At 39.3% G+C, this 18,044-nt stretch overlaps 1 protein-coding gene across 5 annotated transcripts; it reads right to left on the reverse strand.

The window, feature by feature from the left end:
- Nucleotides 1–984: 984 nt before the first annotated feature.
- Nucleotides 985–13,738, reverse strand: CAPN10 (calpain 10). Of its 5 annotated transcripts, none has more exons than XM_066193456.1 (13): nucleotides 13,687–13,738; nucleotides 13,116–13,323; nucleotides 11,642–11,773; nucleotides 11,214–11,410; nucleotides 9,743–9,960; nucleotides 9,080–9,221; nucleotides 7,385–7,551; nucleotides 6,554–6,837; nucleotides 6,029–6,083; nucleotides 5,264–5,349; nucleotides 4,036–4,235; nucleotides 3,398–3,443; nucleotides 985–1,999 (listed from the first exon to the last, which is right to left on the reverse strand). In XM_066193456.1, the coding sequence occupies exons 2-13, from the start codon at nucleotides 13,257–13,259 to the stop codon at nucleotides 1,970–1,972; spliced, it is 1,701 nt and encodes a 566-aa protein (XP_066049553.1). In that variant the 5' UTR covers nucleotides 13,260–13,323; nucleotides 13,687–13,738; the 3' UTR covers nucleotides 985–1,969. The 5 variants fall into 5 exon arrangements, with proteins under 5 accessions (XP_066049553.1, XP_066049551.1, XP_066049552.1 ...); XM_066193454.1 differs by having other exon boundaries at nucleotides 5,264–5,519; nucleotides 5,881–6,083; XM_066193455.1 differs by lacking the exon at nucleotides 13,687–13,738 and adding an exon at nucleotides 13,412–13,465 and having other exon boundaries at nucleotides 5,264–5,519; nucleotides 5,881–6,083.
- Nucleotides 13,739–18,044: the final 4,306 nt, after the last annotated feature.

Here is an 18,044-nt window from a genome sequence, read left to right on the forward strand (position 1 = left end):
GCTCAAAACAGTTTTTATTTAGGAGGTCTGACCTCATCTACTGAACTTTCTGAAATGAAAATAAGTCTACTTGCAAAACTCACATAATTGAGTCTTGGACATACACAAACAGACAATCTTTCCAAAAAAATGTGTTTTCACACTCTTAGTAGCAGTGAATTAGCTGTGGGATGTTAGAGAAGTGGCCTGTATCAAGTAGTTTTCTGCATATGTGCTCTGTCAGATATCACACTTCAAATGAGACAACTGTTTAGTAAGGATGCTTGAATAAAATTTTCTTCAGTAAGCTGTTACTCTTTTGAATTCACAAGTCTTAAAACTTCTTGCAGGAGGTAACAGAGTATACACACAGTGTTGGTTCCTTTGCCTTTCACTCTCTCACAAAGCATTATATAGTGTAGCATAAACTTCACACACATAAAAATGATTGTAGTATGGGGCCTCGCATAACCATGGCCCTTTTAGAAATCCTTATATCTTTTTTTACTTCCTCAGTATGCAATTCCTATTTCATCACAGCTCAGGTCTACGCACTTTCAGAAACCTTTCCTTCTGTTTAGAAACATTATTGTATGATCCAATAATTTCCTATTTGAAGAGAAAGGAACAGCTTTTCAAGAAGTTAAGAAAATAAACGAAGATGTCAGTTGTTTAGTAGGTACGGTGGCGATTTATTACTCACTGTGTTTTCTTTTGTTCTTTTTCCACATCAACAGATGTAGAAGGTATTGACCATTTAAAATTCAGCTGAAAGCATCATAAATCCTTTCAATTTTCAAAGATCAACAGGAGCTAGCAGAAATTATGGCAGGATGTAGTTAAAAGCAAAAGCAGAATACTACATATTTCTGGGACATAAAACTAATGGAAGACTTGATGCTCCTTGCAAATATTTCCAATTATTCCCTTTCACTAAGTGACAACCCCAGGATTCTAACACATGGTAATGTCTGCTACCACAGAACAAATGCATACTTGACACGATTGACATTTTTCACCTTTTTAATAAAAGCAGTATTAAAACTTTCAATGTTACTTTATTTTTATTGAGGAAAATATAACATTTTAAAATTCCTGCTTGAATAAGAAACACTTTCAAACATAAATTAAGAAAAAACTCCTAAACTTCACATTTCTTGCAGCGAGGGCAGCTCTTCCATAAAACACATTCTTACAGATTTACAAAAACAGGCTAGCAGGATAGTTCAAAAGTTTTCAAGTCTTGTCTTTTTTTATTTCTGGCATTCATTAAAGACAAACTCATTCACCAAAAAAATCTTTCCCTTGAACCCACCATCTGCCTGGCTACACAGAGGGCCTAAGGTAAAGTGCTCAGCAGCAGGACTGGCAGTGTCAGATACAAGCTTGGACTTTTTCTACTCCAGTGTATTTTGATGGTTCTTGAGGTATATCCTACCTGAAAAAAAAGACTCCAGGTTTTCCTCTATGCTCACCACCCCTTTGGTCACACGAAGTTATTCTGTCAGGTTGATTTGTTTTCCCAATAAAATATTATTTCACAATCACAGAATGACTATAGTTGGAAGGGGCCTTAAAGATCATCTTGTTCCAATCCCCCTGCCATGGGCAGGGACACATTCCACAAGACCAGGGTGATCAGGGCACCATCCAACCTGGCCTTACATGTAAGTTTTCTGGTTTTCTTCCAAAACTGTAGCTTGGGTTAAAACGTGCACATATTCTTCACCTGTATTTTTGAAGAACTGAGGTACATGATAATTTGCTGTACAGTGCTCCTTCTAAAAATGTGGGAAGACCAAATATTCTGAGTGTTCAAGGTTAAAAGAGGTATTTTTTACAAAGAAGTCATCACAGGCCTGACAGTTGGTACTGGTGAAAAACAGTTGGGCTAAGAGCATCTTGTTATTCCATTTAAAACTGAGAAAAGCAAGAGATGAGGCATTCCTCAGCTTCCTGATGTTTCTTGAAATGATGCGAGAATTCCACACTACCTTTTCATCACAGTTGTAAAGGAAACCTATAAGAAAATGTGCAATACAGAGGAAAAAAGCTATTTCATCAGGGTTTGTTTGTTGGTTTGTGGTTTTTTTTGTTGTTGTTTTTTTTTTTTTTGTCAAGAAGGAGTTAAAGTGAATCAGAGAAAAGAAAGATTTAGAAACTAAGGTCAAAATGCAAGCTTTTCATCTGAAACATCCTTTAAAAAAACAAAACTTTTAAAACTCATAAACCCCATCACTTCAGTAACTAGAGAACACAGCCAAACTTTTAGAAAAATACACTGACATCCAGCTCTGCATCTTTTGTTGTTACACATCTTTTAGAATTCACTAGCCTAAAGTGAGGCAGACTACCTGGAACTTTCAGGAGCTAAACCCCTGAAAGTTTAAAGTCTAGTCTTTAGAAAAGCCTGTATTGTTGAAGATTAGATTCAAACATTAATTTCTCCCACCGATAAGAAAAATAAAACTGCAATTTCCAGATTCTTGAAGCTGTCCTGAAGAATCTGAATTGTTTCTTTGATTCTGTTTCCATGAAATAATATAAAGAAATATAAGTTTTAATAGATTCTTTTTGATATAATGGCCTTGCAACATTTTGTTCCCAAAACAATGGTAACAAAGGACCTTCATTACATAGTTCAGCTCCTAAATATTAAAGTAACAGAAACCATATGGAAAGCACACACAGGTCTCTGCCTGCTTTGTGAAGCACACAAAATCCATACTGTTTGTGTGGTTTTAAGAAAAAAATGTAATCACTGGTCAACATGACCCAGATTCAGAAAATGGGTAAGCCAATTCTAAACTTGGGTGAAGAGTTTTTCCTACATTTTTTGTTTTGTGCAAAACACAAAGGGAAAGACCCAAGCACCTAGATGGTCTTGTTCCACCTAATAAGCAGTGTTATCAAGGACATGTTTTGATCCACCAACCAAAATAAGTATCTTCAAACCACTGTTAAAATAATACTTTATTTTTTCATTAAACAAATTTTAACCAAAGTTCTCCTCTGCACCCAGTAAAAACACCATAAGTATTAGTTACTCAGTATTCACATCCAACCCTTTTATATTACATGCCTGTCTAATCAAGCAAAACAAAACCAAAATCTGAAATAGCTGTCATTAACTTGAACAAAACAACTTGCACTCCAGGAGGGATTATAATGGTGGGATGCTGTATGAGCTGGCTGTAGGGAAACAAATAAAAACCTAATCTTCTCATTTTGCTGTGCTTTCTTAAGCCTTTACAACCCCATAACATCATCAGAATTTTAAAATCGCAATACAGAGGATATAATAAATATCAAAACCAATCAGCTGGAGGAAGGATACAACATTTAGTTGAAATAAGTAGATCTGTGGTGATCCAAGAATGAATACATCAAAATATATCCAATAGAATACATCACTTACCTCTTGTAATACTTGTCCAAGTGTCTCCCGGCTGTGAATGCGCTTCCTGTTGAAAACCCAAACCACACTTATTTCTGCACAAAGCATTGGGAATTTTGCAAATATCAAGTATTTATTCCACTTCAAAAAGAGAAGTTATGCCAGGCTTCATTCCACATCCTTTCCCTTAGCAAATCTTTCTGCAATTCTATTGAGTCTTACTGCAGTCTTATGGAATTTACAATTTTGGTTCAGAGCTGCTGTTATTGACATCATAGTTAGGAACTACCTGGAATAAGGCCAGCTACTCATCGTGTTTTCTCAAAAACAACCCTGATTTTTAAAAGGCATTGTTAACTTTCAGCATAAATCCTAACATTGATGATACAGACGGTAAAGAATTACTTTAGTGTCATCTCCAGCAATAGACATCCAATATTCAGCAACCGATGCAAGAAAGATGTAACAAACACTACCTTTTTCATTCATTCTTCCAACATAATCAAAGTGGTAAGCAGTGCATATAAACACAACAGAAATACAAGGACTTCACAAAAAGTTTCCATCAGGAGAACACGGTACTGCAGTCATTTCCATGCATCCTGTAAGACGTGCACTAAAAAGACTAGAAATGCAAATAAAAGGCAACATAATTTTACCTGTCTATTTTGGTTGCTATGACCACTGTAAAATTGCCTTCTGTATTGGGCAAGTATGTAGAAGGTATAACAACATAACTTCCTGCAGGAAGCCTGCAAAGTCGGCTGACTTCCTGGGAGTAGCAGTGAGGAACACAGCTCACCACTGGCTCCAAGTGTACAAAGGAAGTACTTTGTGGTTTCCAGCTGCTGTTAGGCACCTGCAAAAAAGAATGCAAACATGCCTACCTTTTCATCTATTTCAGGTCTCACGATGTTTCATTCCTAGAACACTACAGTGTGATACAGTCCATTTCTATTCCAAATACTCACTCTGCTGTACAGAGCTAGAGATAAGATGAACAGAAAAGCTTCCAGAAAATCCAGATGGCAGTACTAAGGACAGATTAATCATTCCTAGTGTCTTTGCAGACAATGTGCAGAACCCACTACTCACATAGCTCTAAAGCTTTCTCTGTTGTCTAACCTCACTCTTCCCTGCTGCAGCCTAAAGCACTTGTTTTCCACCTCAGGGATCTGCTGAACAGATTGTGTCCATCCTATACCTAGTAGTTCTTCTTGTACTAGAAAGTCATATTAGACTTCATCTCAGTCTCCTATAGGCACAAAAAATGCCAATCTTTCTTCACACATTGTATACTTGAAGTTTTATGATTTTTTCTGGTGCCCAACTCCAGACTTTTCACTTAAGCAACACAGTTTTTTGAAGCATGTTTTCTAAAAATAAAGCTACCTTTCTCTGCGGAATAGTTACTTAAGCAGCAGCTTCTCAGGTTACATTTATGCAGCTGAGCACTGGCACACACGTGTAGAATCTGTATCCATATCAAATCAAATCTTATTTTGTTTCTGATTACCTGCTCAAGATATCACAGTCATTTTGATCCAATATCATTTGCCTATGGACATTTAATTATTACACACAAAGAAAGTAAGTTTTCATTATGAATTACCAAAAGGTGTTGTCCTCAATTACTAGGGCACTGAGAATTCTTTGCAAATCCTCAAAAGAGTTCATCATTTAAAGAATTCAGTGGAACCAATTATCTGGTAACTATGCTATCTAACAACCTAAGTTATTCCATATCTTTCATGAGTATTACTTCCCAGAGTCATCCTGTGTTTCTCCCAGAAGCAGCAAGTCCCTTGCAAACTACAAGGAGCCCTGTGCTGACAGGCTAACCTTCACCCTTGGCAAAGGAGGAATCAAACTGATCAGAAGCCTTACCTGGAAAATATGGAAACCTATCGGACAACACTTGCTATCCAGGCAGTGCTGACGGAGGGTGACTTTCACACTGCTTTTCCCTGGTCCTGCAGGAATGGAGAGGGGAAAGCAGGGATTGGTATGGAAGGAGGGGAAGTTCCTGCTACCTCCAGCATTTAGCCCACTCTTCCAGCATCCATGCAGCTGCACTGTCTCCCATTCACCAGCTGGGAGTTCTTCACAGAGGGCAGTATCCGTGGGTGGTGGCTTTAGTTCACTATCAAACATAAGACAGAAAAGAAACTAAAATGTATAAAACATGTACTACCAGACTATAAACAAATCTGACCAGCTTTTAAACAGCTGCCAACACTACATTTTGCCTCTGCATATAGCACTAAGCTGCAGTTTAGACTCAAGATACTACTCATCTGGCTACTTCTGGTTAGTATTTTAACAAGAGTCAGTAGTAGCTTCATGACAAAAACAAGGATCTGGCAAACTTGCATGAATTCAAATACAGTACTGTTACACAGCACTCTGCACAACTCTAAAATATTTTGAACATTCCCACTTAGTGCTACACTTGTATTTAGGTTAATAATTTTAAGAAATGTTCTGTTTAGTTTTACATCTACCTGAGAGAGATCCTTCCCGTTGAAAATACACGAAGCAAGAAATTCCCTACTGCATCTTTCAGAAAAGTGCTGGGAACAACAAGATAAAAGCCAGGTGAAAGGTCACAGCACACATGGACTTCTCTATCGTAGGAATGGCAGACAGTACCTACAACTGGAGGAGCAGAGAGGGTCTTTGGAAGGTTAAATCGTTTCTTCTCCACCTAGAATAGATGCATAATGATGTATGGTGGTTTAGGAAAAATGAGTAGCTTTTAATAATACTAAAAAATATCATATATTGCTTAAAACATTTTTAAACACGCATACATCTACAAATGAAACAAAGACAAGAGTATCATCAGATGACCTGAACATCAAAGAGAAGTAGGACAAGTTAATATTCTGGAGGAGTAAATTTAGGAATGGCTTCAAGTAATCAGCCTGAAATGTTACAACTAGTTTGGAACAATCCCAAGTGTTCAGTGATTAGAAGAAAGTACTAGTCCAGTAATAGTTTGTACAGACAGTAACTGTGAGATAAACAGAACCATTCCAGCATAAACCAGAGACAGAAAATTTGTGATCAGTTGAATCATATCACTGGCATCGGAAATGAATGATTTTACTCAAATATTTCAGTAATACTTTAAAACTTCTATTTGCAAAGAGAAAAATGTCACTTTTGTATTACCTTCCAGACATGCAATCCCACAGCCTGGTAATTCTTTCCCTGTATGCCTTCAGTCAAAGATGGATTTTCTGCTGTTACGCGAGTCAGATTTTGAATCCTTCCAGCCCAGTCAGTGCTGTACTTCCTGCATTTCTGCAGCAGAGCAATGCACACTTCACTGGACTCACAGACCCTCAGCCAGAACTTGGGGTTGGTAGGGAAGCTGCTGTTGTTGCGGCAGCCACCTGCAGACTGGCCTCTCACCCAGGATCCAAAGAGATTCTGTGAGTGACACAGCACCTTCCCTAACAAAATAAGAAAACAGTGATGTGGATTTCAGACATGGGAAGCTGCTTAATTTTACACAGCAGATATACAGAAGAGATTCCCCCAGTCCAAGAAAACATGCTGTCATAGCCTGACACCTCCCCAAAGCAGAAATTCATGACCAAGATTTTGAGGGGCATCAGAATTAATGCCACAGTTGGTAATGACAGACTGATGACATGATTTTTACATGAAACTGTAACTAGAATTCTCAAGTGTATCTACCATTAAAAACAAAACATCACAGGGCTGTCCAGAATAGCCTTCCAGACAGAGGACACTAATCTCTCAAGCAACTAGCAAATAACTAGACTTCACAGAAATATCAATGGTTTCTCTAAGGATCTTTAATTTCCTTCTGTCCTTCTGTTTTTCAGTAGAGACAGAAAAAGCCTATGGATCTAAAGGAGAGAGGAAAACTGAGTAAGAGAAATTATGGTCTAGTTATACCATTTGCAATTCAAATCAATTCTTCCCCTTGACACAATGTTATCTGCATGAGAAAGATATCTTCTCATATCACACCTGTATAGAGGCTCTGAAGTTGTCCTTCCTCATTGACTGGAAAGCCAACAGTAATCTCATCAAATTCCCTGAAAAATTCCTCTTCATCAACCCAGAATTCTCCCTCTTGGATCTGTGAGAGGAGCTCTGAAGCAACTACTGGATCTAGCTGGTTCCATCCTTGACCACTGCACATAAAACAAAAGTTAACATTCAGCTCTTTGCCCAGTAGAGTTCCAGAACAATGTTCTACCAAATATCTTACGGAGCAGGACAGCAAGAAGAGATTTCTTCATTTTATTGTGAAATAATTGCATTGAAAATTTCTCTGCACATTTTTGGTCAGTGAGAGGGATCACAGGAAACACAAGTCATAACTTACAAAAAAACCCCTTAGAAACAGCCTAATACTAGTCTGGATGCAGAACAAACTTCTGGGTGAAATAGGTGCTTTGTTTACAACAGTCACTACAGTAAGAAGTCTGAGAGCAAAATAAAGATTCTTAACTGTTGTTAAAAAAAAGAGGCAAAATTGTAAAACAAGCTGCACTGTGCTTGTTCTTAAAGAATTTTAATGCTTTACATCAAAAACTTTACATCAAAAACTGCCATTTTGTATTAATCAATTGCTTATACAATTGAAAGAATCTGCTTCCAAGTCTGGATAAACCAAGAATTTAAATGCCTCATTATTTAGGGCTCATTAAAAGCTAGTAGTTTCAACATTTTCCATTGTCTCACTAGCAAAAAAGAACAGTTCTGCACTTGAATAAAACAGGGCTCTAAGGCCACCCAATGAAACCCTATCCTCTTGCAACTACATGGCAACTTACTCTTTGACAAAGAAACTACAAGGGACCAAGTGTATAACCAAAACACTGTCAAAAGAAAAATACATCAGCTGAAGTCTCAACAACTGCAATTAAATTATCTGTCTAACTCAGAGAAGAAAAACATTTCTACAAAAATGTTCATTGACATCACCATATTGTTAACATATCTTAATGCTGAATGCTTGTTGCTTGGGTCAAGAATTGCATGTTCTTTTGTACAGTCAAAACATGCTAACATTTTCCAAAATAAGCAAGTAGGGTCTGCCCTTTCATTCTTGTTACTTTGCTACTTGAGCTGCTACACATATTTCTGCAAGTCATTTAAAACAGTTCTCTTTTTATTTCTACTTTATATGGACTCAGTTCCAGCTTCTCCTACTTGTATCAATCTACAGAAATGAGAGCACACAAGCAACTAGTATAACCATCCTTCCTTCTGCTACAGCTTTGTAATTATTCCTTTGCTTGATTTCTGTAGCTGACTCAGGATCAAATGAGGAGAGTCAAGTAAACCTGAGTGACTGCAAGAAACAAACGTGATCAAAGATACTTAGATCAATGGCAGAACAATAAAAAAGCACAAAAAGCAAAACCAGAAAATTAGCCAACACCTTAAGTCTGTATCTATAAAAAGATATGGTGATTTGATAAACAAAGAAATCATATTAAAAAAAATAGATTGCAAGAACTAGGAGATCAAATTTACTAGTCTCAGAACCAATGAGCTGTGTGAACTCCCAGCTCTGTAAAGGACTGCACACACACTGAAGCCTCTCTATTCTGCTATAGATTATTACCAGTGTTTGCTTATGCAATATATAGGTAAGTTTTGTGCTTCAGAACTTACACAAATGGTTTTCCAAATGAATGTAAAACTGCTCACCCCTCACACCAAGGCCCTTTCCAGCACCGCCTCCCCCAAGGATTTCGTATTCGTAGTAGGAAGATTTCCTTTCCTGACACTTCAGAGAGATTCAATGTGTCTATCACAATAAAGGCATGAAATTCTCCTAGTTCACTTGCACCTGAAAAAAAAAACCAACACCAACATTTGAAAATAAACAAAAGAATCTGTTCCACCTTTTACAATAACATTAGAAGAAAGCAATTTTGAAAGAAGGCAATTTTGTGATGATAAAATGAAATTGGTTTTAAATCTCTATTAGAACAGCACAAAGAAAGCCCAAAGAGTTCATTTTAGTGACTATAGAGAAATAAAGTAACATTGCAAAGTGTATTAACTCTCTCTTTGATCTCAAATCCCTACAAATTCACTGTGCTGAAAGTCATTGAGGTTTTCAAGGTTGTTTTTCAGGTGCTTTTTCAAGGGAGTGCATTTGTTTTTGAGAACTAATCATATTAGCTTCTAATATAAAAAGCACTCCTCAAAAGCAGCCCCCAACCTGAACTCAGCAACATCCTTAAATCTTCATTTATCCAAACATTTCAAATTGTACCACGAAACTGGCATGGTACTAGAGTCAGCACTTGTATTTGCTAACTGCCTTGTGCTTTGAAGCCTGTTAATAGAGACATTTACTATCACCTCGTCTGGAGTCGAGGACTGAACAGCTTATTACACACTGTTCCTTCAGAGTCATTAATCTTCTAAACACTGCTTTCTCCAAAACCACACCAGTCTTCTCTTTCTCCACATTTTGTCCAGGGCCTTTCAGGGTCCATCTTTCAGCAATTCCTCCAGTCAGATCAACCAAAGCATCTGCCACCTGTCCTGCCCATAACTGCTCATAAGATCCATGCACTCTAAAATATTTAAACAAAAAAATTAAAAAAACATGAAGAAAAAGTTTGTACACACAGCAGAACAAAAGAAACACGGCTCCTATACATTTGTAACCTCACTCTATATCACAACCATGACTGTGCCCAAAACCCAAAGTAGGCAAGAGAAAGCACAGTATAGCTTATTTATATAGAACACAACATCTAAAGAATATGTAAGCCACTGGATATTCCACTGCTTGATGGGAAATTTCTTACATTCTCTCTATTATATTTAAAAAAACTGCTGCTGTCTAGTACTAGTTATTTGTATATTATCCATGCTCTACATTATCTTTTGTGATAAACTAGCTGCATTCTGTACAAATAGAAATATTTCTTCCTCTTCAATTATTCTTTATTCACTCTGCACAAATAACCAGAGCAGCACTTCCCTTAACAGCCTAAGCAAACCAAGAGACTGCCCACCTGATGTAGCAGATGCAAAATACAGCAAGAGATGTCAAGACTAAAATAGAATTCTAAGACTGAACAATAAGACCTCTGCAGAAAACAAATACATTTCAAACCTACAGAGAAGCTCTAACATGACATTGGTACTTCACAGCTTCTGGTCAATGTATCGACAGCTGACTAGGTTACTTCATAATTGAAGTCTGCCTCTGCCCTCTGCTGGCAACCACAAGATCTTCTGCTCAGATTCTTTGGGACATTAGATGTCTATTTTACCAGCGCATTTTGTCCCCAAATTGTTCTGTCCATCTGGACAGCTTTTCCATTGATGTGCCATAAACCATTAAATATCTGCATTTTCTTTCTAAAACAATAAACTAACAAAATATACAAAAGATCAGTGAAACTCACACAACCTGAGCCTCAACTAGCACAAACTTACATAATATTGTTGCTTTCCATTAAAATATCTGCACGCTCTCTGCTTTTCATTGAGTTTTCATCTTACCTAGTAAAACATCTTCCTTTAACAAATTAGATAACTAATAGACAGACTTAACAAACATCATTTGAATCCTGAAAATTCATTGCAGCTTACTTTTCACCAGAATTTCCTCTCTAAGGCTATCTTACTTCATATGCAACTGGAAGCACACCTTACCAACTTACAGTTTAAAGAGCAACTTCTGCACAAGCCAGTGTGGGACCACAGGCAGCCACAATGCTCAGATCTATGCCCAAAGCAGCCAGGTAAAATGAGAAAGCAGAAGAAATACACAAGTATTCTAGCTCTATTTCCATCAATAGCAGCGTTCACATACTTTGCATAAGCTTTTTCCAGTAGTGGAAGCCAAAACAAATCCTCTGTCTGACACTGGGAAAAGCAGAGTTTGCCCCCAAGGCAAGGCAGGCGATCATCAATGGTCACTTCTACCCAGTGGCCAAACTGCCAGACCCGGCACGTGAAGCAGCCTTGGTAGGACTCATCTGTCCAGCTGGGCTGACCTGGGGGGATTACCTGTAGGGCAAAAGCCAAAATCAAGGCAAACAATGAATTAATAAATTTTAATTTTTGCAAACAAAACTGCTTTAAAATATACTGAATATCAACCATTTGTAACAAACACAGAAAAAAAATATAATAGCAAAACCAGGGAAACTGAGCAGAATGAGGGTAATGCTCATATGGCAGCTTGGGACTCCAGAACAACACTCAAATGTCAATTAGGTGAAGAAAACTTCTCCGTACCTTGTTCAGTAAGTATTTGCTCTTCTGCAAAGCTACACAGGCACACAGGAACCAACAATCCCCCAAAATTCCTTGTTTTACTGGCACATCCTTCAGATTGTTTGAAAATAACCGAGGAGAAGAACAAATGTCCTAAAATTAAAGAAGAGGAGTTAAGCCAAATCCTGCCCGACATTCTAAGAAAGTCACCGTTTCTGGGACTGGGAGGGCTCCAGAGACCTCTCATAAAATAAGGGAATTTTTACTTCTAGAAAATTTCCCTTTCATACACAGCCTAAGGAAGAAGTAACAAATAAATGGCTTGTGGGGGTATTTTGCAGGTACTTCATGAATGTAAATCTAGCTCCCACAAGAATTTCAGTACACAATTGTCACCATCAGGTGCAACCTTAGCAAAACCAGTAATAAATGAAAGACAACGTAATTCATCAGCTCCTTGCTAGACTTATGATCAACTGTGACAGGGCTGATGCCATTCACATAAAACGACACATCCCAGGTTACAAAAAATCTTAAAATTAGAACATGGGAAAAATATTTCCTAGGGCACAGAAAAACAGATTAGTTGGCAGCACATGAGGGAATTTCAGATGCAAAGTCCTGAACACTTAACCTGATCTGCAAGTGAGTTTCTGAAATGGTTCTCCTTATATATAAACACTGCAAGAGATGGAAATTAATGCATCAGCCCTCAGCAGCAATCAAGGTGTAAAGTACGAAAGCAGGAAGCTGCACACTTGACTCCATGAAATTGTTTGCCAATTACACCTGATAACCAACAGCTCTGTCACTGTTCTACAGACAGCCCCAGACAAAGGGAGAAAACAACTCAAGACAACATAGTTTCTTCCTCCATTACTTTTTTATAGCCTTTTTTTCCCTCTACACAAAGGCAGTATCATAAATACTTCACTTTAAATGGGTGTACTGCAGAAATGCATTCTAAAGCTTTTAGCTCTAATACAGCTTGCTCTGCAACCCAGCTATAAGTTTAAAAGCAATACGAGTCATATGACAAGTTATAAACTTCAAAAGTTTTCTTTCTTGCTATCAAAGAAATCAACCACAAAAAATAAAAAGGCAATAGGCCTCTGAAAAATTCTAAAATCCAGTTATTTATTTTCAAGACAGTCATGCAATACATCAAAAAATTTGGGAATGAAATAATGCTGCATTCTCACTTGGTATGCACGTAATTTGCATAATGAAACATATTTATAATAAAATATATTAATTTCTACTACTGCCATGAAATTTAAAAGCTCTACAAGATGATTTAAATCAAGCCTACAAACAAGCACCTAGACTTAAAACTGTAACTCATGTACTGTTAACGCTGACATACACTGCTTTTATCTCTTCTGTATTTCTAAACAAAAAAACCCACCTAGAAGCAGTCATTCAGTGCTAACTTGCATTTATTACCTAAAAGCTCAATTCTGCTAAAATCAGGCTTTTATACCTTAAAACTCACCTTAGGTCTCAACCAAGATATCTCGCCTCTGAACTGGGCAAGAGGGGTACAATAATCAAAAAATATAGAGGTATCACTGGCCGGAAAAGTGGGGTCTGTGTAAAGGTCTCTTGCCACCATTAAATGCTTTTTCTCTCCCAGCATTTTCAACACAGTCCTAAGCAGCTTTGCCGACTATTCCTATGACTTTATATCGCCGGGTACCACCCTGCAACAGAAGCGAGTGTTACTGGGGAATCGGAACAGGGAAACAAAACAGGCACGGCGGATTTATTTAGGGATGGACAGCCTCTCACTCTAACACGGAGAACCTGGAACCACCACTGGCATCTTCCAGCACCTGATGCCACCCCACACCGCTCAGTTGGAAGAGAAGGGGGGCCTCTGAGGAGACCTGGACCCACTTAGGTCCCTTCCCCCCGCTCTGCGCACATCCTCCACACAAAGCTTCACACCCGCCCCCCCGCCCTTTTCCTCACACCCAGCCCGAACACGGCCCCTCCTGCCCACCAGCCCCCCGTCCCCACCAGAGGTGTCGGCCCTGCCGCCCCCGCTCCCGTTCCCCCCTCACCGCGGGGCGGCCCCGCCGCCATTGCCCGGGGCGGCCGTAACCCGGCAACGCCGGCAAGCGAGGCCCCGCCCAGCCCGCTCATGACGGACGGCGCCACCGACCAATCGACGAGCGCTACGTCACACGCACCACGCGCTGGCCCCGCCCCTCCTCCGGCTGAGGGGAGCAGAGTGGTCCGCGCGACCCGCGACATTCCGCGGCCGGGAATACCTGGGAGAAATGGGAAAGTGCTCGCCTGGGGCACGAACCGTGGGCACCCGAGGTACGGGCTCCTACGGGCGGAAGAAAATGAAACCGAAGTGTTTTCATGAAGACTGTGATAGAGAAACCCAGAGAAATTGCTGGCCCTCATCGAGTGCTTTCCTGACGTAAAGGCAAAGATCACATTTTCCCATAGTTTATCACCATATAGTCGTCGAAGGGCTGAACCGACGAAGGAGACATGTTAATTCCTATATTCTGATAGCTACCGCTGATCAGTGAAATAGGAATGCCTGAAAAATGCTGCCTGGCTCAGGAACAAAGAACAGAAATGCAGAATAAGGGCCCCACGAGGCCATCCTTAAGCACACCAAGGTTTTGGTTTTCAGGGCACACTGAAGGAGTCTGTTGTCTTTTTCATGTTTGGGCCTTTCACATCGGAGTTTCTAAAGGAGTTCAGATGTGAGCCACTGTGGAAGGACACAGTGTTTACCAAAACATCTGTTTTTCACACTTGTCTGTGTTTGAGTCTAAGGTCACCTGGCCCTTGGGTAGACAGGTCGTCTGAACGAGAGAGAGCCACAGAAAACACGGGCCTGGCTGGTTTTTATCAGACATGAATGCAGAAATCCTCCTCAGAAATCCTCCTGCCGACCTCAGCAGATGGAAATGCTCTCAGGTAACTGCAGCAGCTGTCCGGCCCCCTGACATTCGGAAATAGGATCTCTGCCCCTTGGTCATGCCCGTTGTACAGACATCAAGGCTTCTCCTCTGCATACTGCAAATTTAATCAACAAACAAGACTTTACACATTGGAGTTTTGACCCATTCGGGAGCAGAGGAAACATTGCTGGCAGTAAGAATAACCCTCTTGTCCACGGCTCATGTGAGGGAGCTGCAGCTGCGCGGCTGCGAGTGAGCGACACAGGAGAGCTCTGTTGGGGGAGGGAGAGGAGAAAAAAAGGCCTCTGTGTCAGGAACAGTGAGGCTCTGATCTGTGTGATTTCACCCCTGCATTCTTTAGGAAACAGCGATCACACAACTGCATGAATTCCATTAGAGGACCGATTCTAGAAAGCAGGATAAATATTGAGCTCTAACTGTAAATACAGGAGGTCCAGCCTTCAACAGTTAATTCGTTAAATACCTAACTATTTATTTATTAAGCTATTAGAAGAAGGAAAGAGATAGATATTATCTTGGTCTCTCTGATACCTGACATGCTTTCCCTGCCCCACTGCATGGTTGGAAAAGGGCAAATTAATACACTATGCAATTGATTTTTTTTTTCTGTTAACCCGAAACTCTTCGGAATGAAAGCAGCAGAGAACTTTCCCTGTTGCCTCTTGGCAATCCTGCTGGATTAAACTGTTCCTGAAAACAAAACACAGGTCTATTTAGACAGAATGTCTTGAAGATAATATTTTAGGACAGAACTATACTTGCCCTTTTGTCTGCCTATTTCTCAGTTCACTTTAACCAGGCTGCTTCATTTCTCCTTGGAAAGGATGAAAGAAGACAGAAAGAATGAGTCCCGTTGCTATAGTAATTTTAAAGGGATTTGTGTCTAGCTAAATATCCAGCTCATTTCCATGTGAATGATGATGATAGTTTAGAATAGTGTTTGATATTTTCATGGTTGTTTGCCAGTTTTGGGGTTTCATCAATCCCATGTTTGCTTTTGTCTCCAACTCCCGGTGGTTCAAGGACAGGGAGAGGAGTAAAAGTAATCAAGCAGCAGTGGCGGGGCCCAATGTGTGTTTGTTTCTGCAAATTCTGACACATGGAAGCTGTTCACAAGGGAGCTCTTCCAATTCTCCAAATCCTGATACCAGGATTAGGAAAGCACAAGCAATACTTAGCTGGCAGTCATCAGAGCTGTATGAAAGGAACAGCACAGAGTGTCTTTTTGCTTAAGGGAGATCTTGGAGTGGATATTTGGGGTTATGGACCTCTCTCATTACCTCAGGCACACACAGAGGTAGAGCACAGCTCCAAATTTCCAGTCTGGCTACCACAGTACACAGGATGCTGCATCTCAGTAAATATGATTTTGAAAAAGGGTCTAATGTTCTTCAAATTCCACTAATGCCTTTCCATTTTTAGAGAAAGACTTGTCTCTAGTATATTTAGAACACCTTCCTTGTTGGACACAGAGTATATTATGTTCAAGATAATTATAATTCTTTGGACAAGAAATCAGAGATCTAAGACATGAGTTTTCAAGTGCAGAAGGTACATGCAGGAAGAGGACTGAAGGGAATGTTCACACAGGCTCAATCATTTATTGCAACTAGTTAGTATCCCGCTGTACCAAGTGAAAAGTCACCTGCAGAATATGAAATAGCTTTTCTCTACACTCCTTTATCTTTAAAAGCCTCCCAGGTAAGATATATGCTAACAGGTGCCTAAATTACTACTGCTTTTAATGGAAAAAACAGGATGAATGGACAATATCAATAAAAAATTCTTTTAAAGTTGATGTGGAATATACAGCAGCAATTGAGGTAATTTTTGAGAAACAGTGTGCAATTTTCATTTTAAAAGGATATTGAAACATCATGCTCCACCAAAGCTAAATCAATACACAAAGTTGTGGAAGACACCTTGCAGCAACAGACCAATCCATTTTTTTAAGAGTTAAAAAGTACTTACATGAGAAAGAAGTAAGTAGTGTATATGTGAGTAAGTAGTTTAACTTGCACAAACAAAGCAGTGGTTTCCAGAGCTGAAAGATTAAAGTAGACAAATCCAAACTAGACATTAGGCATGCATTGCAGGAATGCATGTAATCAACAGCCAAATCAATTTACTTGGGGCTACATCAAAATCAGTGTCAAACTGTCCTCACAACTGACAATAATTCTGTGTCTCAGAGGAGAGTGGCTTGATAAAACTGACACAGTGAATTCTAGTACAGTTTCTCTTATACACCAAGTCTGATACCGTGGTCAAAGTGTCTTTCAGCTTTTATCAATCTATAGCAAAAAAGTGTGAAAAGAAGTGTGACATGATTTTAGTGTGTTGATTGTACTGTGTTGCTCTATCTTTGGACAAACAGGGAGAGCAGACTGAAGAAGTGCACTTGACCCAAGTGAATCGTGCAGCACATGAGCTTAGATGTCCAGTGGGCCCTGTGTTATGCGAAAAAGGCAATGGCCAAGGTCACTGCAGTGCAAGTTTTGTTTGAAGCAGAATGTTTGAGATTCTTGATAGAATTGTTCTTGGTTGATGAAGTTCATGGTTAAAATGTTGCAATGTAACATGACACCAAAATTACTGATACAAGCTTAATAGAGTATACTGTAGCTAACAAGAATTACATTGAATGTATCAACCAATATGGCTATGAAATACTAAAAAATTAAGTAAAAATTTTATTAAACAGTTTGGCTCCTCAGAGCTTTCCCACAAGCGATATTTCTAGATCCTCTGTTGCCCTGCTCCAAGCTGCAATGAAATAACCCAGTCTCTTGGCATCTGTTTGAAAAAAACGATTTGATGTCTGACTTTAACAGATCAAAAATGAAAGTACCAAAGATAAGGCAAATAGTTTCTATTTTATCACAGTCTAATTTCCCTGTCAATGTGAAGTCTACTACAAATCAAGACAGCAAGCAGCCTGAAGCACCAATTTATTTTCTGTCAGCAAAAGGAAGGCTTATCTGCACAAACTTGCTGCCAATTTTTTGTCTCTACAAAATAAAAAATGCACTCCTCACTCACAGGAGAAACAGAAGTACCTGGAGGAGGACGCATGGAATACTTTCAAAAAATCTTGTTCTGCTTCTGTGTTTCAGAAAACAAGTCCTAGGTAAAAAGCCATTTGATGGGATCTCACAGAGATGAGAGCAGAAACACTGACTTACATCTTGTGTTCTTTAACCAGGAAACAGTCTGTTCAGTTCAGCCAGCATTTCCTTGCTCTGATGGGTGTCTATGCAAACATGAAGTATTTCAGTCAGTTCTAGTAAAAATAGATATTTTTGATTGATTGCTTTTGCCACCTCTCCAGCACCATCCTCTGCAGCTTTGAAAGAGCTTCCAAACTCCCTCTACGCTGCACCCCAGAAAAGGACAAAACAAAGACAATGTTCCTAGTTAGCTCTTCCACACAGCTAGAGCAGGGACGCCAAAAAACTGCCGAAAGACTGAAC

Source organism: Chamaea fasciata, unplaced genomic scaffold (genome assembly GCF_029207755.1).
Source record: "Chamaea fasciata isolate MVZ Bird 193981 ecotype frontalis unplaced genomic scaffold, bChaFas1.0.hap1 SCAF_11, whole genome shotgun sequence".
In the NCBI taxonomy this organism is placed as follows: Eukaryota; Metazoa; Chordata; class Aves; order Passeriformes; family Sylviidae; genus Chamaea; species Chamaea fasciata.